Source organism: Panthera leo, chromosome D1 (genome assembly GCF_018350215.1).
Source record: "Panthera leo isolate Ple1 chromosome D1, P.leo_Ple1_pat1.1, whole genome shotgun sequence".
Taxonomy (NCBI): Eukaryota; Metazoa; Chordata; class Mammalia; order Carnivora; family Felidae; genus Panthera; species Panthera leo.
Window position 1 is genome coordinate 7,328,014 of NC_056688.1, and position 26,179 is coordinate 7,354,192.

The 26,179-nt window shown below is 37.7% G+C and overlaps 1 protein-coding gene across 1 annotated transcript in view; it reads left to right on the forward strand.

Annotated features, from left to right (window-relative positions):
• Positions 1-26,179, forward strand: part of DDX10 (DEAD-box helicase 10) — a 272,994-nt gene that overhangs the window by 50,416 nt on the left and 196,399 nt on the right. Inside the window, exon 13 of the mRNA XM_042907262.1 lies at positions 1,535-1,997. Within this exon, the coding sequence (XP_042763196.1) occupies positions 1,535-1,997 (463 nt within the window). The remainder of the gene's footprint in view (positions 1-1,534; positions 1,998-26,179) is intronic.

Below are 26,179 nucleotides of genomic sequence, written 5' to 3' on the forward strand. Positions count from 1 at the left end.
AATTATTGGTATAGTTTAATTTGGTGGTGTTTAGATGTGTAAGTTCCTTGATCTATAAATTCCTTTAGAAGCCCTTTGTTACCTAAAGCAGTGTTATGTGTGCAGGATATAATAAATGTTTTTAGAAATTGTTTTCCTAAGGAAACATGTTTTGAATAGTATGTACAGTTCATTGTGCTCGATGTTAAAAAATTATAGATGTACGTACTCTTACCTTAAAAGGGCTCCAAGTTTTAGTAGCTGAGAAAGACACACAACTATAATTGTAATACACTGAGAGAATGCTCTGATGGATAGGAGTTTATGATCCCACCCTGTAGTCTCCATAATAGTAATAATGGGAGGTGCTCAGTAGTGGCTGCCTGTGTGCCAGGCCGTATGTTAAGTACATTGGATCTGTGAACTCATTTCACTCTTAAGACAACCCTAGGATATCAGCACTGATCATGCCGTTTCACAAATGAGAGAACTGAGGTATAGAGGTTCAGTAACATCCTTCAATCACACAGCTGGTGATGACAGTCAGGATTTGAACATCAGCAGTCCCATTTCTGAATCTGTGCTTTCCCACGTACCTCTGAGTTTTCTTGACTCATGTCTCATAGGAAAGAGGCAATGGAGCCATGTCATAATGTTAGCTGTTTATTGTAGCAGGCCCGGTTTCAGGAGTTTATTTCCCATCTGCGAGTAGGAACTTAGGAGCTGATCATAAAGTGAATCTTGATATTAGAAGGAGAAAATAATTTTTCTTTTCTTTTTTGGTCTCGTTTAGAAATCCTTTCTTTTTGGGGTGCTTGGGTGGCTCAATTGGTTAAGTGTCTGACTTTGGCTCAGGTCATGATCTCACGGTTCATGGGTTCAAGCCCTGCGTTGGGCTCTGTGCTGAATGCTTGCTCAGAGCCTGGAGACTCTTTTGGATTCTGTGTCTCCTTTTGTCTCTGCCCGTCCCCTACTCGTGCTCTGCTTCACTCTCTCTCTCAAAAATAAATAAATGTATTTTTGTAGAAGTGATTATGTCGTAGTAAAAGAGGAGAGGACAGTGGTAATTTGAGTTTGTTCTTTGCAGAGAGCTGTTTTGTCCTTTCTTGACCATGTCTTTTCCAGGTTTAGTATTGACATTTCACAAAGTGTTTTCATATAGTTAGCATGTCAGATTGTTACAACAGCTGTGAGGTGGGCCTGGTAGGTATCGATATCCTGTATTTGAGGGAGCCGAGGCTGAAAGAAGTAAACTGGAAATAGGCAGATTTAGTACTTGACCTGTTCCCTTGTTTCTGGTTTCATGCTCTTTATGTTATACCTTGTTAACCTCTTAATGAAAAGTGAGGTATCTTCAGTGTTTTCTGATGGGTATTTGGTATTTTTTGGCTTGCCTTTTGGATCATCTAATCTGTCAAGATTGAGTTGTATTTCAGAGGAGTGTTTTTTTTAAAAACTCCAAAAATAGATCTCCACTCTTGAGAAACTGTTGCATAATACCATAAGCACACCATCAGTGTGCTGAGATAACTGTTTTCGTTTGTTCATGTTTAAGATCTCTTGGTCTTGCTGTGGCACCTCGGGTAAGATTTCTTCAGAAAATGCAGAAACAACCCCCCAAAGAATTGGTGGTGAGCCAAGATCACAAACAAATTGAGCCAAGGGCTCCCTCCCTCACCAATGATGAAGTAGAAGAATTTAGAGCCTACTTCAATGAGAAAATGTCCATCCTTCAGAAAGGTGGGAAAAGACCAGAAGAGACAGAATACACACCGGGTAAGGGGACTAGTGATGAAGAGGAAGAAGAGAAGGAAGATGAGGAAGAAATGGAAGAGAAACTGGCAAAAGCAAAAGAGTCTTCACTTCAGTCTGTCCCTAGCACTGGGGAGTCCAAGGAAGCCCCTGGGCAGTTCTTAGACAGAGATGAGGACGAGGACGATGGACACGATGCTGATTTCTTTACAGTGAAGCGGCACAATGTGTTTGGGTTGGACCTTAAAGAGAATAAAACACCACAGGTAAGTTTATTCCCACTGGATGGTCTTCTGTTATTTCCCACCACTTCTTACTGTGTGTTGCTTGTGGCCTTTGGGGGCGAACTCTGGGGGCAGGAAGGACTAGGAGAAATGTGTAGAATGACATTCTTTGAAGTGAAGGCTCCCTCTTTCTCCATATTTAAAGATGGAATAAGTGCCAGAGAATTCTCCTTGTTCATAACCTAGGGAACTCTAAGAATGCTGACGAATTTAATCTCATTTGCTGCTCTTCTGAGGCATGTTTTAAAAGTAGCCACAGCCATGGTTATAACAGTAAGGAAGGCAGGTGATGGGGTTCTATGGTTTATAGCATGACGATCCTTCACTGTGATTATTAACATACTACTTTCTGATTTAAATCATTACAAATATCCCTTACAACAATTTAATCTCCCTAAGCATGGATTTAACTTGTAACGAGACATTTGCTTTGGGGCACCAACGCAGGGTCTTAAATAGAAAGCCAGCACTCCTTTTTAAAGGCCACTTATGAAGGTTTGTTAAAAGTTTCATGTAGATCCTTTGTTCCTCTATAGGTACCTGCTAGGAAAAATAAGAGAGAGAATTCAGATAAAGCATCTGTTTTCTGGAGTGTCTGTAGGTGCGCGGTTAATGTGTTTCTCCTCCCCTTCCTTGGTCCCCTTCTTATTTTGTATGCATTTATTCTTCATCATTTCTTTAAAGTGAATTGAATTAAAAACTGAAGCTGAGCTCTAATTTTTAATAAACTCTAAGACTCACAGTGGAAATTCTAAATTTTGAACTGTGAAACTCAGATGGTGTTTAAGTAACTAAATAAAAATCTTGGAAAGGTAGCAAACATCGTTATTGAGTACTTAATGTATAATTTGGTGTTTTCTGAACATTATCTCATTTGGTCCTTGAATAACCCTGTGAGGTAGGTACTGTCTCATTACACAGGTAAAGGGAAAAAACAACTGGGAGACAGAGACCGTAAGATAGTGACGTGCACTGTTTGTTGCTGGCATAGCTGGAAATTGAGCCTAGGTATTCTAATGTTTTTGGTTAAGTACATGGATAATGATCTGGTTTTTGAAGTGTGATTTATTACTCTTTGTTATAGAATTGATACACTTTGTGTTGTATCTGATAAGTCTGTGGTTAACCTAAGGCCACAAAGATTTCCTCCTATGTTTTCCCTGGGAGGTTTTATAGTTTTAGTGCTTAAATTTAGGGCTAAAGTTTATTTTAGCTTAATTTTTGTGTATGGTGTGAGGGAAGGGTTAAGGTTCTTTTATTTCTTTTCTTTTTTCTTTTTTTTTTTTTAATTTGGGTTCTAGTTGAACCAGTATCTTTGTTAAATAGTGCTTTCTCCATTCAGGAACCTTGTCCCCTTTGTCCAGGGTTGACCACGTATATGTAGGTCTCTTTGACTCTTGTCTCTGTTAGCCATCCTTTCTCCAGTAATACCCATCTTGATTAGTTTCATGGTAAATCTCAAATTAGGTAGTACAAGTCTTCGAACTTGATATTTAAAAAAATTTTGTTTTGGTTCTTTTTGGGCCACTGTATTTTCTTATAAGTTTTTGAACCAGCTAGTTAATTGGTACAAAAAAAAAAAAACCCTTATGTTATCTTCATTGAGATTTCATTGAAATCTTTAAATCTGTTTGGGGAGAATTGACATCTTGAGTTGTCTGATTCAACAATACAGCATATCTTTCCGTTTATTTAGGCTTTTACTGTGTTTTAGTGTGGTTTTATGATTTTAAGCATGTCTATCTTGCACATTTTTTTGTTAGATTCATCTTTATTTCATAGTTTTCAATACTATTATAAATTATACTGTTAAAATACACATTTCTAATCCTTTGTTTTCAGTATTTTTGTATGCTAGTCATTCTAAACTGACCCATTAGTTCTAGTGGCTTTATTTTGGGGGATTCTTTGGGATTTTCTCTGTAGATGGTAATGGGGTTTGTGAATAAAGATGGTTTTGTTTCTTCTTTCCAATCTGTGTACCTTTTATTTCGTTTTCTTAATTATATTTTATGTTGAATAGCACTGGTGAGAGTGGCCATCGTTGTTCTTTTCCTCGTCTGTGGGAGGGAAAACATTAGTCTTTTATGATTATACCTGATGTTAGCTTTAAGTTTTGTGTAAATGCTTTTTTCGGGGTGGGAAAGTTCCATTCCATTACTGGCTGGTTTAGTGCGTTTATCAAAATGGATGGTGAAAATTTTGTCACGTGCTTCCCCCCACCCCAGCTATTAAGGTGAATATATACTTGTTCTGTTAACATACTGATTTTTTTAATGTTGAACCAACATTGAATTCCTTTGATAACCTTCACTTAGTCACGATGTGTTTTATCTATTGCATGGTTTTGCTTTCTAATATTTTGTTAAGGATGTTTGTTTCTGTGTTCATGAGGGATATTGGCTTGTTTTCTTCTAATGACTTTGGGACTGTGACACATTTAAAAAACTTTTTATACATTTTGCCATACTATCCTATAGAGAGGTCACAGCCCTTGACCCTGGCCTTGTATGCCATTGCCCCTTTACTTACTCTAACAATGAATATTACCACGTTTTTACTATTTTGAAAAAGAATCAGTGAGAAATGACTTACCATTTGAGTTTATCTTTTATTGATTCTATTATTGAACATCATTTATTTCAGTTGTATAATTTCTGTGCTTGTCTTTTTCACTCCTTTTCCTGTGCTGTGATACTGGTCTTTTCTGTTGGTCTCCAAAAGTCCTTAAACATTAGTTGGTGTTCTTGGGTTTTTAAACTTTTTCTATTATCTTCTGTCACACAAAATTGTGTGTTGGCCTGCCTTCCTTACTGGATTCTGAATTCCTTGAAATTAATGTCTTACTGACCAGTATGTACTCAGGGCCTGGTACAGTGTCTAGCTCCTGTTGAATTTCAAAGATGTTCCATGAATGAATGAGTGATGTGCTGAATTTCTTATTCTTTCACTTTGATAATTTTATTTGCTGTGAATTAGATATAATTCATACCTGTGGGGTTTATTTTTGGAAACCTATATTTTGAAACTATAAGATTTTAAAAATATGATTTATCTGATTGGCTTAAAATGATTCAAAAGGTATTGTTTAATTTTCTATAAGCATGAGCATAAATAACTTTCTTTTTTTTACTCATTAAATTATATGCCTGTGTAGGCCAAGCTTTGTAATTTAGGTAGTAAATAAAAGTATCTAATAGTAATGATGTAAAGTTCTAACTTAAGAATACATTTTCATGGTGTACTATAGGAAGTTCTATTTTTAAAATACCTACATGATGTTTTTAAATGAAATAAATTGGAACTGTATGACGTATGCATCAAACGTGAGGAATAGTTTGGGACGGCAGGATTTTGAGAGGCTGGAAAAGGAATGTTTTTCTCTTTCTTCCTGCACATTCCCTAGTGCTGTATACAGCTACAGTTGAAATTACTGGTTCTTTGGGTGAAATAGAAAGGCTTACTGCCTCTTCCCCACCTAATCTTGCCAGCTTTACTTGTTATGTGCCTTAAGGCTTTCAGAGTCAATGTTTACTTGCTCTCAGATTGTTACCATCTTTCTGGTTCTTCATCTTGTTTTTAAGGCATTTTGTTTTGCGTGTGATTTTTGCATCAGCATTTGCAGTCAGGTTTCTATTTTAGCCTTTGTTCTTGCATGTTATATATTAGTATTGAGTTGTACTCACTGCAGGCTGCTTTCTTCCTCTATTACCTAATTTTAAGGATAGACCTGATAAAAGAATACCAACCAAACCATACTCACAATGGAAATAATACTATTATTTACACATAAACGCTGTATTCCCCTTGGGAGACTTAAGTACTTTTTCCAGACACGGTTGTCTTTGTTCACATATTTTTTGTTGCTCCTGTTTCATAATTGCTGTTAGGGACAACATACCAGACATGTAAGAGAACTGGTTTCATTCCTTCTATCACAGGCTATTCTTTGTCCCGATTATCTTTCTTTCCTTTCTTGCCCCCTTGGAAAGTGGAGGAGATTTGTTGAATCAGTTATAGCTTGGAGCATCGGAGGGGACACATTGGGTTGCAGATGACATGGGATTTGTTTAATAATCATTGTCATTGATAAAATAATTTATTTGGTGTTTTAACATATACCAGATGCTTACAAGTTCTCATTTTGTCCTCGTCACAGGAAAGGCAGATGATGATATTTAAATTTCACAAAGCCTTTTAAATGTCTTTTCCAAAGTTACAGTGGTGGAGTCAGTACTCAGAACCTATCTCTGATGCCAAATCACATTCTCCTGTCCTGTTGCCTACCATATGATTTGCATTTAGTTTACTTGATCTAAATGGGTGATGTCAGCATAACTGATAGCACGTTACATTTCTTTGTGCTACCCATTGTGTGCAGACACGTGGAATACAGAATTGGTACGTTTGCCTCTTTGGATCTGGGCATGAATGGAGAAGAGAGGTGCCGAGTGCAGGTGCAAGCAGTGTCTTCTGGAAGACTGCCCTGTCATAGTCCTTTTCTATTTGACAGGATGAAGGCATTGGCAGAGAAATAGATTTCCTTAGCACTGGGGAGCAAATCAAGAGTGACAGGGAGGTAGAGAGCGTAGTCAGGGTGATCACACACCAGGGCAGTTAAGAGAAGGTTGGCTGACCTCCTGTCATCGGGAAGAAATCTGTGTTTTGGCTGTTTTTTTTTGGTATTGGCAAGAAAGTTGACTCTAAGGAAACAGTGTTAGGAGTGTGAATATATAATTACAATGATGAATTTGAAAATGATTTTAAAACATTTCTTAAATATAAGAATGAAATCTCTAAGCATATACTTTTGTGTTTCTCATTTTATAATTGTTTAGGGAGGAGACTGATAGGTGGATTCCATTTTTAGCTCAGCATTTGTCCTTTTACAGCTATCTAAACAGTAAACCTAGGTCAGTCTTAAGATTTGAATGATACTCATAGATAAGTCTTTGTTTATAGTAGAATCTATATTACGTTTACTTGGAGTCTTACATTTTTGCACAGAAATTCTTGGTGTTGCAAGAACTCGCTGCTGGTAAAACATAGATTAGCTAATATTATTTTTTATAAGTATCCTCTTACAAAAATACCTAAAATTCCGAATCAAGATTCCTATATATGGAAGCTTGGTTTTTCTGCCTCTTGTCTCTGTCTTTTCTGTTTCCTCTTCCTCCTCCTTCCTACTTGTCTTTTTTCCCCTCTTTCTGGGAGCAGTTACTGAGTGCCTACCAGGTGCCAGGGACTGTGCTAGGTACTTAGTGAGTTTTAGAGGCTTATGACTTGAGTTAATGTAGCTGATTATTAAACTAGAATTTCAGTAGAGAATCCCAGCTTTCTCTTCCTTTATTCATTCATGCAACCAAATGTTTTAAAGCTCTCATATTGGCACTTGGGGGAGAAGATGGCCCCAGGGGCAATTGTACCTTAAATAACAGATAGGTGTTAATATGAGCTGGTAAAGCACTCTCAGCAAAGAGTACAGAGTGAGAAAAACCATGCCACAAGAAAGTATGTGTTTAGTTTGGGAAACTATTTCTGGCATGATGTTCTGTAGTTAAACTTTCTGAACCTTAGTGTGTGTCTGTAAAATGGGCCCAATAACAGTGTCTACTTTGCAGAGTTATGATTAGAAATAGAAAGCACCCAGCACAGTTGTGTATGTAGAAGAAGAGTGTGAACATTAGCTATGATTTCCAGCTGATAAAGTATAGTAGGAATGTACAGATAAGGGCGTGATACAGTTTTGCCAGTGCCATGGCCAGGCAGTGTCTGAGGGAGTTGCTGGGGAAAATAAGGCCTTTGTCTGAATCAGGACCAGTTGTAGAAAGAAAAAGTGATGCACTTCATTTACTTCAGGTGTTATATTAGGAAACCAGTTTGCTTTTATGATTATAGCCTAGTGGATAGAGCATTTTTAACATTCTCAGTCTTGTGCATTGATCTGGACAGTGCTAAACCCTACACTAATATCACAGGTGCAGTCAACATCACAGCCAAATATTTATGGAGAGTTTATAATTTGATATAATCAGACTATATTAGGCAGTGCCTCGTAGAAATGGATTTATTGCTTATAAATAGAACTAAAAGTGGTTTAACAGTAGGTATTTCATGTGTAATCATTAAATAAAATTATTGCATTAATTTCCTGGGTGGAGTTCTCTGTCCAGTTACCTGGCAGTATTCTTGTGGATATCAGTGTTGTGCAGTGTATTTCTAGAAGATACTATGTAGGCGATATTGGGATATGGATTTTACTTATATTTAAAGAATGCTGATTTAAATGGACATTAGAGGAAGTATTGTCGTTGTTTGGGGAATGATTGGGCATGCTGATGAACTGTTGCAGGAGAGTGCTGGTTTAGCTGTTTTTTATCCCCATAATTATTTGATTTAACATGGGAATGAACTATGGTAGCTTATTTCCTGAAATTTCTTGCAGACAACTCAGTTTTTGTAAAAGAAATGTCAGGAAGTGATGAGTATCTATTAGTTTTCTGTAATCTGTCATGCACTTTGATTATCGTGTATCATATACTAAACTCTTACCACAGTCTTATGCAGTATTGCCCCCATTTTGCAGGTTAAGAAACAGAGACTTTGAAAGGGTCAATTGCTTGCCCAGTGTTGCAGAATTAGTGAAGTGGCATAACTGGAATTTGTACCTATGCCCACCTGACACAAGCCTCAGTGTAATTGTGCTTTGTTTTGATTCTTGGCAGTTCTACATTTAGGAGTTTCTTTTAGAGTTCATTTTTACTGCCTACTAGCACTGCAGCTGTTCTTCTGCAGCCCATTACTGCCTCAGACTTGGCTTGGATAAGCCTCATAATTGGTCCCCACTGTTTTCCCATCATCTTCCTGCAGACCTCAGTCAGGTTAGTATTTTTTTCATGTGGTTGGCCTTCCATGCTTCCCTTAAGTTCATCCTTTCAACTGGGCTTCCTAAACTTGCCATGCCCCCCTCCCCCCTGCCCCCTGCCCCCCTGCCACACTGCACCACCAGCCCATTCTTTCCTGTGTGAGTTTCCACTCACACTGAAGACTCTGACCACTCCAGCATTTCACATCTTAGCTACTCTTCAGATTCATTGCTGATCATGCCTCTTCTTGAAGCGTGCCTTTACTTCTTCTTGTCGTGGACATCTGGATTCTGATTGTCTGGTTAACTAGTCTTTCTTTTTTTGGCATTTCATACTATACCTCCATGAATGTCCTAATTTCTATTTGTTCTGTACTGGGTGACCACTGAGGTTGCCATAACCTATGTGTGCAGGGGTCTTATATAATGCTTAGTCGAATGAGACAGAAGGGAGAGCTCTTTAAAACCTGAGAGTCAAGATTAATGTACCCTCACTTTTGATACCATGAAGTGGAACAGTGGTGGGATGACCTTCATTGTTGAGTAGTCTAGATAGAGTTGGTATATGTGTCTCTTGGCTTCCTACAGGTGCTTTTTCTTTGTCTTATTTCCTGTTTTTAATTCTTTAATTGCAATTCAAACTTCATTCCAATTCAAAAGGAATAGTTATTGTGTGACTTGAAAGTGAGATGTACATACTGAATTATATATATAAATACATATTTCCTTCCTTCCCTATTTGAGTTTTTTATGCATATGATTTCCTGAAGATGTAAATCGACAATGGAAAGCTAAAAGCTTTTGGCTTGATGTTTATTCTTTCACATGCGGAATCATTATTGTATCAAAATATTTTGACTTTTCCCTTCATTTCCTGCTTTTATACATCCTCAGTGTTTAAAGCATCTGCTGGCTACTGAATTTTCTAGTGAATTAATTTTATAGCCTAATTTTTAGAAACTTTATTTAATCAAGATATGTTTATCTTTGCTTTAAAGTGAAGGTAATGAAAGAAATGTGAAATAGGGCAGGCTATTTAAAAAATTTTTTATTTTAATGTTTTTATTTATTTTTGAAGGGAGAGAGAGCATGATCAGAGAGAGAAGGAGACATAGAATTTGAAGCAGGCTCCAGGCTCTAAGCTGTCAGCACAGAGCCCGATGCAGGGCTCGAAGTCACAAACTGTGAGATCATGACCTGAGCCAGAGTCGGACACTTAACCGATTGAGCCACCCAGGCGCCCCTAGGACAGGTTATTTTTAAGGGCCGTGTAAGTTGCCCTTGAGCTTGATTGTTAGGATAATCAGAAATAAGGAGCTTTTCAGTCATCAACACGTGCTTGTTTATACTTATAGCTCCAACAAATATAACTGAAGAGAATTTAGGCTAATATGGCAGGTATTCTGGTTATGAACAGGTTTCCAAATGCTGTTTGTAAGACCCTTTGTTCTTAAAGTCATAGTAATCAATATATGTCTACCTCCCTAAAGCTTTTTAACAGGAGGGCTGTGTTTGTGGAGGCACTGGATTGTACTCAACATACTATTCACCTCACAAATTTGTTGGAACAGATTTCCGTTTTACTTCGTTCTGTTCAATGTATGTTTTTGGAACAGCTTCAAAGGTACATGACAAATCTTAAGTCCAAGGCAGCAGCTGAAACAGTGCCATTTATTGGTGACAGGCAGAGTTAAATCACGTTTGCTTTGATGTGAAGCTTTGCCATGAAAGTTTACATTTCAGGTGAAATGGAGGCTTATTAAATGAACGCTTCATGGGTCTTTTAGGAAAAACTCACTCACCGAATACTTAATGAACACCTCCTAGTAAGCACCAGGTGTTGACAACATTAATAACATTCCTTGTCCTCATGGAGCTTCAATTGTAGTGGGGGAAGCTGCACAAAAAAATAAGTGCGTGTGTTGTGGGAAAAATGAAGCAGAGTAAGGGGGAGGCAGGGTTGGGGTGTGTGTGGAGTATTGCAGTTGAACATGTAATACCCAGAGGCCCCTCCCCGGGAGTACGTAGGGCACTCTTCTGCTATTGCTGGCTTAAGACCTTGATTGGTTTTTGAGCCCTGAAAATGTTGTTGTGCTCCCTCCATCCATGTGTAATTTGAAAGAAAAGTTGTACTAAATTTTAAAGCAGTGGAAGTCCTTAAGTTCTGATTTTTTCCATGTTGACTAGTTTATTGCTTTTGTTGAAATATATTATTTCATACACATCTTCAAGTACTCCAGCTTGGCTGGTGCCCTGAGCATGTGTGTAATTTGCTGGTTGGTTAATGGAGCCTGGGAGCTAGACTGGGTAAAGGGACTGTAAAGAGAATTCAGACCCTCTGGGAGCCCATGCTAGCAAGTTAATTGGCCAGAGCCAGTGACACTTCAGTAAAGTTCAGTGGGAACACGGATGCCTGTATGTTAAGAAAGGCCAGTTTTTTTCAGTGACAGTAAAATCTAAGTATAAACTGTATGTAGTTGACATTAGAAACCAAAACCAAAAGAGTCAGCCTTTTTACCAGCAAAATGAGTTTATTCAGGAATTTATTCAGATTATTGCAACTCAGGATAAACTATGATGAAGCGTAGGCAAATCCAGAGAGCAGGGGAGAGGGAAAGGAGGAAGCTGGGAGGGGCTGCTTTGAAGAGTTTCCAGGTGATGCTGGCTTCTCATTGGCCGAGTGTGTTGGTTTCTCATTGGCTGGGCTGTTGCTGGGCCAGGAGAACTTCTTCCTTCTTCCTGATTGGACATGTAAAATCAGCTTCCTCTGGTTGGGGGTGTGATTGGTGATGCTGGAGTGCTCCCCTTTCAGGGCTCCCTGACTCCTGTTCACAGCACTTCTGAGAGTGAGGTTGTCCTACCGACTTCATGATGGCTTACATTTTAAAAGTTTTCAGGGCACTGCTTCCCAAGCTATGTTTTCTCAAGGACTAGGCCTTTAATTTCCAATTCATCATACAATAATAATTTTACAAAACATTAAAGAAAAACTACTAGAGTAAGACGCACCTCTCTTTGTTTTCTGGCTCTAGCTCTACCATTTTTGCTGCCTTTTCTTTGGGTTGGATTGTTTTAATTTTGGAGCGTAGAGTATCCTGGTGTTTTTTTCTTTTTCTCCACCTTGTTGGAAAAGCTGTTTATACGGTCATCATAGAATGCTGTGGGGATATTTGTGTATGTGTGTAATGAATGATGCTTAGTGAATGGAACATAGAATTTGCCATTTAGAAAATTGTGCCGTTTCTCTTTAACCCTTCCCTGCCTTTTGGGTCCTTTTTGATGAGTGGAATTTGATCCTGTGAGGGACACTGCCACACCTGCAGTGTGAGGGTTCCTCAACCCTCTTTGGTGCTTAGTTCCCTGTTTAAATTGTGCGCTTACCCCTTCAAGGAAGGAAGGAAGGTTGAGAGGAAGAACCGGTAAGTAGGTTTTTGGTAGGCGCATTGACTGTAAAAGGAATGTGTAGCCAGATGAATCTCCTTGAGGGCAGGTTGCACTTTTTGCTTGTTGTTGCACCGTCTGCAGCATCTTTCATACGGCAGACACCTAGCACTTGTTGGTAGTTTAGGGTCATTTTCTTTCAGTGAGTCTCTCCTGCTGCATTCATCAACAGCACTTTCATTCCTAGTATCAAAATAAAGCAATAATATAGCTAGCTCTTCCTGAGTAAGTCATGATTGGAATCATCTACAATGAAGTTTTAGTAAATTGAATTTTGAAATTTTTATTTATTTTTAAAGTCAGGAGTGTTTGTTATAGGACAGAAAGTTTATCTCTGTTAAGCTAGTAGCAGATCATCAATCTCTGGACATTGCTACTCCCGGAAGGCTGTTGCTATTTTTGGTTTGTTTTCCTTTCTTTTCTTTTTGTTGCTTGCCTGCTGGCTGTTAGAATTAAGGTGACAGACGGTCCTGATACAGTGTTGGACAGAGAATCTGCTGGTTTTTGTTTGGCATTATAAATGATTGAAAACAGACTGACATTTTGTTACAGGTTAATAAAGCCAACACAGTAGTGATTATTACAGTGCATTAATTTTAAGCTCTAGAAACAAGTGCCTTAGTAAATGTTCCTGGAATATATGAAGAAAATCCTAAGCGTTTGGCACACGTAAGATAGGCATCACATATTGCAACTTTTCGGAGAGCACTTAAAGGATGCCGCTCCTGTTTTCGTGGATAATCTTTCTTGATGGAATTTTCATTACTGTTGGTCAGCTTCCTCCCCTTCCCTCACATTGGTGGAGCAAATGAATCACTTAATTTCTTAGTAGCAGTTACTATAAAGCCTACTTCCAAATAATTTCTAAGTTTGTTTTAAATTAAAAAGGCATATTTCCTGTTACATCTTTTGAGTATTTATGATTAGAATAATTCTGCCACCTGCACATATTTTCATATCTGCTGGTTTTTGTTATGGAGAGCAACAGAGTAGAGGAATGCTTTCTTCCTTGCTATGATTCCTAATTTTGGAAGGTACATTAATTTCAGAATGTTTGATATGGGAAATAGTTACAAAGTTCAAAACACTTAGTAAGAACTTGCTAGATAATGTTCTCTCCTGTGGTTTGGTTCAGCATTTTTTTATTTCCTTTGCATCTCCTGATCTATGGAGACTTTTTTCTAGCTGCTGACAACATGTCCATAAAGTAGAACTTTACACATCAAAGACTAGGTAAAGTTCTGTTAGGCTATCTCTACTCCCCACCCACATCTTCTGAGAATGACTTTTTTTTTTTTTTTTTTTTTTTTAAGAAATCTGAAAAGCTGGCTTTTAGTGACTCTTATTTCTCCTTAGTATTTTCTATTAAGCGTTGTTAGTTGACTCAATTTGAAGCACACTTAGTAATGTGTGTTAATAACTATTGATCCATTTCATTTAATACCTTGAACTAAGTATTGTTTTTTTAATGGGCATTTTTAGAAATAATACTCTATTTTTAACTTTTTCCCTTCCATGAAAAGGAGGGAGAAAGTATTTTATTGCCAAAAAATATGCTATCAGGCAGGCTTCAGGACACTATTTGGTTTCCAGCCTGAATACTAATACCATTTAGCCAACCAGATTTATAATGGGTTTATAATTATAGGATTAGATACGGGGTAGTGGGTTAATTCTCCTCTCTCCCTTTCCCCACCTCCCATTAACTAGCTCTCTTATGTGGTGGAAATTACAGATTCGTTTGGCTCTTATTTACTGAAGAGAGAAAAACAAGTTATTTCTAGGTTTCAAGAACTGTGGAGAGTCTGAAATGCCACTCTACTTGCAGATTAACAAGTAAGCTTGCCACATTTTGATTTATGTTGCTAGACAATTCATGGCACAGTCAGCTGTAGGAGCTTCAAGTTTGCTTTGGTTTTCTTGCTTTTAAATTCCATAGGGACCATGTGCATGTGGTGCCAGCTGAGTGCCATCCACAGAGTAGGTTTGTGTGAGAGCTAAGGAACTTCCGTCTTGGAAGAGGGCCGCTAGCAAACCTGCCTAGCCTTTGCCCACAGGAAACACTACTTCTATTAACCTGTCCTGGAACGAATCTGTTCACTGCCCTTGAGGGAAATATTGTTTTTATCTTCTAAGGCTGTCTGCTCTGTTGACATCCTTGAAAAGATAATCTGGAAGAGTAATGGATAGAAGATGGGCAGACACATGAGAGACCCATGGATGGTTGTCTCCTAAAGCTAGATAGCAGCAAAAAGTCAGAACTGTTTCTATCTGTCTTTTTGTTGTGGTCTGCTTTTCCCCAGTGCGAATGTAGAAAAACTACTCCCATTTAAATAATCAACATGAATTCCAGAGACACATAGATTCCTCCTTGTGAAAACTGTTAATTTTGTTTGATAAGGCCCTAAAATAGTGGGGAGTTACTTTTGCTGAAACTGAGTCAGTGCTCCAAAGTGTGCTTCCTCAGCAACCTGTGCTTACCACTGTCATACCACTGAACACTCTGCACTGTCATATTGTTTGTTTTTCCCACCTTACCATGTACCTTTAAGGAGGCAGAGAATGTATATCACTCATTTTTGTATCTGATCCATCAGGATTGCCTCTCACTACGATAGGTTCTCAGTAATTGTTGAATGAAATGTAAATGAGTAGAACTTTTTAAATTCAAATCTAGTTGGCCTTTTATCAGTTTATTCAGGTTCCTTACCCCAATTTGAGACTGTACCGTTTAATAGAAAAATGTGCTTGGAACATAAGTGGCCAGAAAATGGTTGTTGGCCAATTGGGTTAATTTTAGATAGGACCCTTGTATTGGAATTCAGAAACTGGGTTAGATAACAGTAAATATCTTGTGTGAAATCTTCCCTAAACCTCTCTTAACCATCCATCATCCTTTTCTCTTCATATTGGTTGTTTTGATCTCTGGATCTGCTTTCTTGATGTGGTCCTCTGTCTTCTCTAGTGGAAAAAATAAGTGAAATATTGGCCACCCACCTTCTTCTAAAGATGGTTGAGGAAGTCTTTAGAAAAACTAACTTCTTTTAAGGTGTCATAATTCTCAAGTATTTTTACATAGTGCATAGGTTACTTTAAAGTTTTGCTTAGTATTGACCCTTTATGAAATTGAATTGTATCTAAATGTGCTAGATCTCATTCTCTTTTCATACACATTGCCTTAGAAGGTATTAGTGTGCTCCATTAGTCTGAAAGCTCTCTACTGTAAGTGGAATGGCCCTGTGGTGTCACTGAGTAATTAGTCTCGCAGGCAGACTTTGAGACCAAGTGCAGTTTGCTTTTTGTTTAAAAGGCCAGTGTTGAAGCCCCTTTCCTTAGACACAGAGCAAGCCCCCACCTTCATTTCCATCTTATAGCACGAGCCACTTTACATATTCTGTTCTTTAGAGTTCGCGTTTCTTGTAATTGAAAACATCCTTAAATACTCAATAGCTTTTAAAATATTGTTATTTAAAATACTCCTTTATCCTAAAAATGTAATAAAATATTTTGTAAAGAAAAACTGACTTCTTACATTGAACCACTAGTAATTTATTTTACAGTGTGTTCACTTGTAGTGATCAGTTTGATCCTAACGTTATCCCATCAAAGGCTTGTTTTGTGTCTAAATGTGTATATGGTTCTGTGTAGACTTGATGAGTCTCTTCCCTCTAGTTGTGTACTTATTCAGCTGCAGATGGAGGCAGAAGCAAATGGAAGCAGTCTTCCTGTCTCTCACAGGAAGCACACAGCACACAGCACACAGCCTCCTCCACAGGGAGGCCCCTCAGGTTCTCTTGTCCCCACACTCAAGAAGCTTGCAGAAGCATTCTAAAAGCTGCTAGGTAGTAGTTGTGCTATCTCCTGAGTCATATGAGTAAGCATGATAATCAAAATTATCTAATTCTTTTCTACCAGAAATGAAAGAATTGTTTTGGCAGATCTGTGTGTTCACATTTGTGTTGGCTTTATATGTTCTTACCATGAGTATATTTTGTAGTATAGAGAAGAAAAATGATTCTTAAGCTTTTTCAAATTTGGATCTGCAACTACTTTATACTTAATTATATTGTCATTTATATCATTAATTTGAATGGCTTTAGATAGTTTTATAGAAATTCCTCAGATCAGAAGTTGAGGGCAAGAGTAGTTTCATCACAGTTGCGAAGCTTTTTTCCAGTAACATTCATTTGTTGACTTGTTGCACATTGTGTGAAATGTAAAGCCTTAGCAGATGCCACGGAATGATTGTTTGATGAGGCTATTTATGTCTCTGGTTTTCTCAGGTTGAAAGACCCTGCTGGACTACTTTGAACATAAGCTTCTTTCTTACTCTATTGAGATCTCTGTAAAAACGCCTGTAGGAACTTCAGGGACTCATTTATTCCTACTTTCACTGAAGCAGTTTATAGTACCCAGACTCAAAACCTACTGAGGAAAGAATGAAGATACTAAGCCTTTAAGCATCTGGGCTAGCCTGAGCATTTGGGATTGTGTCTGTTGACTTTAAATATTCTCTGCCATGTTTTCCCTCCTATAGTTAATCAAGTTTTTTTTTTTTTAATTTACATGATATGGACATGATACTGTACCAAATATGAATAACAGTTAGACTTGTCAGCCCTCAAGAAAGTTATATGGTTGAGGAGACAGGATATTGATATGGAAGCATTTGGTGAAATAACGATAGAAGTATAAGAAAATAATATAAATTGTTGAACTGTAGTAATAGAATGGTTTGAATTAGAACTAGAACTTTGGGCTTGAGTTCAGGGATCTTCCTGGAGTAGGTGGGACTTGATGAGTGTTGAAGGTTGCATCGGATTTGGTAGTTGGACTAAGGAGGGTAAAAGTATGAACAGATGGGGGAGCAGTAGTTGTGGTCTTTCACTTTTGGAATAATAGGAGAGCTCTGCAGGACGTGGTGAGGAGTAGTGAAGCAAGCGAAAGATAATATCTATTGATACGTTTTCATATTATCCAAGTTTATTACTGTGACCACTTATTTCAGCTTAAATATAAATCTGATCATAGTATCAAGTAAAGGAAACTTGGTACAGATTCATCTTAAAATATGACTTCTAGAAGTGAGAGTCCTTTTAAAAAATTGTAGAATACTTATCACTGAAAATATAATTGACATGGTATGTTATGTTAGTTTCAAGTGTACAACATATTGATTCAACCATTCGAGACATTACTAACTGCTCACTACAGTGTGTGTTGTCACCATCTGTCAATATTATTGACTATATTTCCTATGCTTTACTTCTCATCTCTGTGACTTATTTATTTTATAACTGGAATTTTGTACCTCTTAATCCCCTCATTTATTGCAACCATCCCCCACTTCCCCCTCTTGCAATCATCAGTTTGTTCACTGTGTTTAAGAGTCTGTTTGTTCTTTTGTTTTTTTAGATTATACACATAAGTGAAATCATTTGGTATTTGTTTTCTCTGACTTACTTCACTTAGCATAATACCTTCTGGGTCTATCCATGTTGTCACAGATGGCAAGATTCCATTCTTTTTTATGGATGAATAATATTCCACTGTGTGTGTGTGTGTGTGTGTGTGTGTGTGTGTGTGTGTGTGTATGTGTGTATCTACCACATTTTCTTTATTCATCTGTTGATGGACACTTGGGTTGCTTTCATATCTTGGCTATTGTATAATGCTGCAGTACATACAGGGGTGCGTATATCTTTTTGAATTAGTGTTTTCATTTTCTTTGGGCAAATAGCCAGTAGTGGAATTATTTGATCATATGGAGTTTCTGTTTTTAATTTTTTGAGGAAGCTCAGTACCGTTTTCCACGGTGGCTGCACCAGTTTACATTCCCACCAACAGTGCACCAGGGTTCCCTTTTCTCCGCATTCTTTTGAACACTTATTTCTTTTTGATACTAGGTATTCTGATGGGTGTGAGGTGATACCTCTCTATGGTTTTGATTTGCATTTGCCTGGTGATGACTGATGTTGAGTATCTTTTCATGGGTCTGTTGTCCATCTGTATGTTTTCTTTAGAAAAATTTCTGTTCATTGGATTGTGTTCTGGTTTTTTTGGTGTTGAGTTGTAGAAGATCTTTATTTTGGGTATTAAGTCCTTACCACATTTATCATTTGTAGATAGTCCCTTTCATTCCGTAGGTTGCCTCTTTGTTGATTGTTTCCTTCATAGCACAAAAACTGTTTATTTCCATGTAGTTTCAATAGTTTATTTTTTTCTTTAGTTTCCCTTGCCTGAGAAGACAGATCCATAAATATATTGCTAAGGCTGATGTCTAAGAGATGACTGCCTATGTTTTCTTCCAGTTTTATGGTTTCAGGTCTCACATTTAGGTCTTAAATCCATTTTTAGTTTATTTTTAAGAAGGTGGTTCAGGTTCAGTCTTTTGCGTATAATATAGTGGTCCAGTTTTCCTAACACCATTATTGAAGAGATCTTTTCTTTGTTGTTATCTTGCCTTCTTTGTAGTAGATTAATGGACATTATAGGTATGGGTTTATTTCTGGGCTCTTTCTCTTGTTTCATTCATCTATGTGTCTATTTTTATGCCAGTACCATCATGTTTTGATTTCTACAGCTTTGCAGTGTATCTTGAAACCTGGGATCATAATGCCTCCAGTTTTGTTCTTCTTTCTCAAGATGGCTTTGACTATTTGAAGTCTTTTGTGCAAATTCTAGGATTATTTGTTCTAGTTCTATGAAAAATGTTACTGTTTTTTTTTTTTAATAGAGATTGCATGGTTTCTATAGATTGCTTGGGTAGAATGGCCATTTCAACAATATTCCCTCCCCATCCATGAGCGTGGTATATCTTCCTGTTTGTGTCATCTTCCATTTCTTTCCTCAATCTCTTCTTGTTTTCAGAGTTAGGTCTTTCACCCCCTTGGTTTAATTTATTCCTAGGTATTTTATTCTTTTTTAGTGCATTTGTAAATAGGATTGCTTGGGAGTCTTTTTACAACTCTGTGAATAGTCTTAATTAAGAAACATTATAATTAGCATTAATAGTTGTGATTCTTAATCAGCAAGAAGACAGTAAAATACTCAGATATGGAACTGTTCTAGACCTTGAAGGCCTGATACAGGGTTAGATATGTTGAAAATTAATGCGTCATATTACTCCTTTCTCAGTGGGAGACTTTGAGCCCACTTCTCCACTCTCCCCACTCCCTTTTCTAATAACAGCTTTATTGAGATAAAATTCACATATCCTACATTTCATCCATTTAAAGTGCATAGTTCATTAGTTTTCAATGTGTTTGTGGGGTTGTCCAACCATTTTCTTTTTATACATATATATGTATACACATACATATACATATATATGTATAAATGTTTATTTTTGAGAGAGAGAGAGTGGGTGCAGGAGGGGCAGAGAGCGAGATACACACACACACACACACACACACACACACACACACACAGAATCCAAAGCAGGCTCGGGGCTCCGAGCTGTCAGCTCAGAGCCTGACACGGGGCTTGAACCCATGAACCCGTGAGATCATGACCTGAGCTGAAGTTGGACGCTTAACCAACTGAACCACGCTGGTGCCCCCAACCATTTTCACCATTATAGAATGTTTCATCACCTCCACAAGGAAGTTCCACGCCCTTGAGCTGTTACTCCTTAAACCCCCATTTTCTTTCCACCATAAGCAACTGGTAATTTATTTTCTATCTCTACAGGTTTGCTTATTTTGGATGTTTCATATAAGTGGTATTATATGTGGTCTCCTGTGACTGTTTTCACTAAGCATGTTTTAAAGCTTCATCCTTATTGTTACGTGTAGCAGTACTTCTTTTCTTTTTATGGTTGAATAATATTCTGTTGTATGGATATACCACATTTTGTTTATCCATTTATCAGCTAATGAGCATTTGAGTTCCTTCCATCTTTTGGCAGTTATGAATGATGCTGCTGTGAACACTCATATACAAATTTTTGTGTGCAAATAAGGATTCATTTCTTTTGGGTATATACAGTTGCTGGTCATATAACTCTAACTTGATGGGGACCTGCCACACTGTTTTACAGAGTAGCTGTACCATTTTGCATTTCCACTAGCAGTATTGAAAATTTCCATTCTTCTACACCTTCAGCACTTGTTACCATCTGTATTTTTGATTCTAGTTATCCTGCTGGGTGTGAAGTAGTATCTAATTGGGGATTTGATTAGCACTTCCCTGATGATCAATGAGATGCTTATACTCATGTTGTTTGTGGTTTGGTTGAGTATAGAGAACATAAGCATTAAATGATGGTAACAGTACCTGTTGGCTTAGGCATGTTATAGAAATGTTTTGGAGTGAGGCAGTGCAAAGCCCTGTGAGGATGGGACTTGAGTTGAAGACTTGAAGAAAGGAATTTAGCTAAGAATTGTGATCATAAGGGCTTTTTATAGCATAAACGGATTTGCAGATGAAAATGTACATGTCCGATTGTGAAGATATACATGAGGGAGTCATAGCTATATTTGGATAGTTGGGTTGTGCTAGATTAAGAGGCTCAGTATATGAAGTTGAGCCTAGATAGTGTAAATAGGGGAACTTAAAATGTGTTTGCTTAGTAGTATGATCATATCTAAAATTCTTTTCTGTAGGTCAGTCTGATTAAAATGTAAGTAAGGGATAGCAGATAGGTTTTCCGTTATGTGCTTACTGATCGGTTGGTGGTGGCAACCTGGATCTCTATACTGAAAAGGATATGTTCAGTTTGGCTCAGTTGGCCAGCGTGTGGTGATTCAATAGCAAGGCCCACTTGTAGCATAGTGTGGAAGAATTTTGACATGATCACTACTTTCTTCCCATTTCTGGAGGGTAGACTGAGGTGATAGGTGTGAATATAAGCAACATGGAGAGAAGAGGAAAGGGTGTACTATTTTTAGGCTGTGGGTTTTGTGAGCAGAATGTTGGTGACTTCTCCCCTGACATTCCTTTTGACTTCTGGAGAACTAACCTATTTACTTAACCTATGTACTTGTAATTGCTCTAGCTCACTCCCCATTTTCTTCATGCCTGCTGTTATCCTCTCCCTATTCTTTGCTTTGTACTGTTAAATTAGTCCTCTGATGTCCTTTCTCAAATCCATCCTGTAACATAGCCATCAGAATTATCTTAAATGCACATCTAATCAGTACTTTCACTGATCTTCTTTTTGAATATATTATGAGCCGAAAATTACTGTTTCATGGTATTTGTTTTACCAAACTTTCCATGGATTCTGACCTTTCTGAGATTTTTGGGTGTACTGGATTTATTATTAGGGTTCAGGCAGAAACACACACACACACACACACAGTAACTGTGAAAAAAGTTTGTCTGCATATGGGCTTCTATGGTACAGGTACAGTAAGTGTCTAATGGATTGACCATCCTGCAGGTAAGAATGGCAGGTTTTGGACAAAATATGAAACTTAAGGACTTGAGAGAACAAAAATAAGCAGGTTTTGGAGAAAGTCAAAATTCTCAAGAAAGGACTGGCATAGGGTAGATTTTCTTTTGTGGTAGTTTTGCCATAAGAATGGGCCACCATTCAAAAGTGGGAGAAAACTCACATAGGAACTATGCAGTCTTTCTGGTCCGACAAAAAGGGGATGGAGCTGGGGCAGTTTTGTCCCTCAGGGAGAGAGAATGCTGGAAGGCAGTCTGGGAAGAAGAACTCCTGAGCCTTTCATGGGACCTAACTCCTTTGTCAGCAAATGGTAGAGCAAGTAGATTCAGTACATCTATGAAGACATTGAGGACCTATCTGGCCAGCACTGTCAGCCCCTTCAGCCGAATTGTATTTTAGTACAGTACATCTGACAAGGGTGAAATAGTCATTCTTTTCCAGTTCACATGGTGTATTCATAATGCATCATATGTTAAGTCATAAAATAAGCTTCACTAGATTTAAAAGGGTTGAATTCATACACAGTATATACTTTGATTATAACTGAGTTAAAATAGGAATCAGTAAGACATCTAGGAAGACCCTAAATACTGGGAAAGCTAAATCTAATTAAGGTTTGAAGAAGTCCGTGTCCTTGCTTAGTTGTTATTTTTGACTTTCAGCTCTAATATTGTCATGGATATTAATTTTTAATAATGAGGTAAAAACATAGAGGAACATGGAATGAGTTGCATAAGAATTATTGAAGGCTATGTCTGAATTCCTCCTCCACCCCCACAGCTTTATTGAGATATAATCCTGTGGATATTATCAAAGGCCAGAGTGGTGATGAAATAGGACTCAGTTATTATACACAATTTGTGAAGTAGAGATTTGTGACAGGATACTGTACTTCTTCCAAATTGGCATGTACACTGTTACTGTTGAGAATCTTTATTCAAGGAACGGGGGGTTACTGCTATATGTATTTCACTCTTCAAGTTTGTTAGCTTATTGACAGGTTGCATGTTTTATCAGGTCAAAATTAAAGGTTCTCCTGATGCTTAAAGGTCAAAGAACTGATTTGCTTTTGTTATGCCCGAAAGAGAGAAACCATATAATCTTACTAAATGCTTGGGTTTCTCTTTTCACGCTTCTTGGAGGTGTCACTGCTATAATTTTTTTTTTCTGTAAATGTCAGTATATAGAGAGTATGTAAGGCATCATAAAGTAAACTGTAGCTGAATCACATTGAATATGTTGAGTTCTGTTAATAAAATTGAGTTATCATGAAAGAAATCATATCAGAAGTGTTTAATGATCATTTAAAGAGTGTAGGATTTCAAGCAGGTATTACTTTGGTTAAAGTAGAATTACTCGTACCTGCAAATGAATTATTAAACTAGTAATTTTCCCTTTTTGTTAACAAAGGTCTTTGTTTTGTTCCTAAGAAAATTAGGTTAAACCAAGCATTTAAGAATTGTATTTTACTAAAATCCTACATTGAATTTATTGGTTGGTAATATGATGGGCAATTCTGTAAGTACTCTGTAAAAATGATTTTTATTTTGAGCTTGTAATTTCTTTTTTCAGAGAAGAAACAATCATGATTGGTATAGTCAAAGCTAAAGTAAAATTGCAGAATCTGTATGAAGTACAGCTGTTACTTTGAATGTTGTAGTTGATGGAAATGAGAAGCCATATTAAGATTCTGATCTGAAAGATTCCACTTGAGAAATTGGCTGCCATTGTTTTCTTCTTCAGGAAACAATCAGAAAAGCTAACCTCAAGGGAATCTTTTGTTTTAGTATGTTTAGCAGTGGGTGATGTTATAACACTGCTGCTATCAGCTTGGTTTGTCCTTCATTTATTACTGACTAAGCAGATGTACTTTGGACTGAATATCAGTTACAGGGCTGGTTTAAACTTTAAGTTTCACTTGGCAAATGTGATAATAGAAAATGGGAGACCTGAATTGTAAGTTTTCTACTCAGAAGTTAAAGGATATTGAACTACTCATACAACTGTGCTGTAAATCCATCTCTCTTTAGGGTTTCTAACATCCTGTGTCTCTGTTACCCTCGTCCTCTCCTGCCATAGGCCCTTTTAGCAGTCCATTAATGCCTATAGACCCCTACTCCGAGTAATGTTTCAAACACATAAAATAAAATACATAGAATTACTTGATAAAAGTTCATGGACACCACCCTCTCCTTGACTTTTATCATGTATCAGCTGCAGATGAGTTAGATGGACTACTCTGCTTCTTAAAGTCTTTGATACTAAACTTGTGGAGAGTCTCCTTTGATGAAATATCTTACAGTAATGTAAAAATCCCTTACATTATAATTTATTGTGATTCTTTAGCTATCCTGTAACCTACCCATCTCAGTGCCCTTCAATATTTTATGTTGAATACATGGCCTGTTTATTTATTTATAAATGTTGAAACATGTGTAATAGACAGTGAATATATTAAACTCTTCTTTCAACATCCATTTGAGCAAAGCATAATGCTAGGAATATAAAGCAAAATAAAAGGTCCTTTCTGTCCTGGGACTTCAAACTGTAGTTAGGGGGATCTCTGCATCCTAAAACAACACCAAGTTTAAAGAGATTAAGAAACCAGTGAAAACACACATTTTTAAAAAAAATGTTTGTTTTTTTTGAGAGAGAGAGAGAGAGAGCGTGCCACAAGTAGGGGAGGGGTAGAGAGAGAAGGAGACAAAGAATCCGAAGCAGGCTCCAGGCTCTGAGCTGTCAGCACAGGGCCCGACATGGGTTGTGAACTCATGAACCACGAGATCATGACCAGAGCCAAAGTCAGTAGCTTAACCAACTGAGCCACCCAGGTGCCCTGAAAACATATTTTTGAGCCAGGATGTGCATCAGGAATATTTACTTAAAAGCTAAATAGAGTTATGTTCATAGTATAAAGCCTTTATATATGATATAGTATCCAGTGAGTGTTCTAGATTTCAAGCTTAAGATCTCTCTCAATGGGATGAGTTAGTGGCTGGGAAGACTTCCCAAAGTTAGCATTATATAGATTCTGAAGATTATGGCAAAGGGGGCACCTGGGTGACTCAGTTGGTTAAATATTGAACTCCTGATTTCGGCTCAGGTCATGATCTCATTGTGGAGCCTGCTTGGGATTCTCTCTCTCTTCCCTTCTCCCTGCTCACGTACACATTCATTCTCTCTCTCTCTCTCTCTCTCTCTCTCTCTTTCTCAAAACAAACATAAAAAAAAAAAAGAATGGGGCAGACGGTCAGAACAAGGGACTGGCATCATTGTTTTGAGGATGGTCAAAGTAGCTCAACTATAGTGACTAGTATTTTTTTTAGCTTTATTGAGATACAGTTGACAAATGAAATTATAAGGTATCTAAGGTATACAGGGTGATGATTTGATCTACGTGTATATTGTGGAAGGATATCTTTCTTTGAGAAATTCGTATTTATCACCTCACAGTTATCTTTTTTGGTGTGTATGAGAACATTTAAGTGCTGCTGTCTTAGCAAATTTCAGTTATACAGTACAGTGTTATCAATCGTACCGTTATCATGTTATACATTAGATCCTCAGCCCCTATTTCTCTTATAACTGAAAGTTTTTACCTTTTCTTGGGGGTGGGGGAGAGAGAGAAAGAGAGAGTATGTGCCTGTGCACGTGTGCGAGAGGGACAGAGAGAGAGGGAGAGGGAGAGAGAGAATCTTAAGCAGACTCCACGCCCCCTGCTGAGCCAGATGCCATCTCGATCTCACAGGCGTGTGATGATGACCTGAGCCAAAATCAAGAGTTTGACGCTTAACCAGCTCAGCGACTGAGCCACCCGGGCACCCCAAGTTACACCCTTTTAATCAACCTTTGCCTCTTTACTCCAGCCCCTTGCAACTATTTCTCTCCTTTTGTACAGTGACTGGTCTTTATGTTGAGGTGTTAGAGATACATTTGTGCGGGATTTGTTCAAGTTTAATCTGAGATTAAATGCTTCCTGCTCTTGTTATGCATACTTAACACAAGATAGAGAAAACCAGAAGAACTGTCCTAATACTGCGTTCAGCAAATCAGTTTTTTGGGGTATCTGCTACTTATTTCTGTTTTCTTTACTTTCTCTCCTGTGGGAAGAATTGGGTAGAGGTGACCCACTAATTAATTAATGTAGAGCCTTGATGAAATTCACAGATGTTATCACCGGATAGCATGAATGTCCGGAGGTGTTTTATCTGATGGCCACTGATGGGTATTTTGCATTACTGGATCCCTCTAGATGTACTTATGAGTGTTTGTTTTTAGTAGGTAGCTGATGAATGAATATCATGACTCAGTTGGAACACTTTTGTTGTTACTGTCTAACCACCTGATTGGATTGCCACATGCCACGTCATAGTCATTCAGTGTGGAGTGATCAAGAGTAGAGAAAACTTGTGTTTATTTGAAATGGTTTTGTATTTGTCATAGATGTGTTATGTATAACTT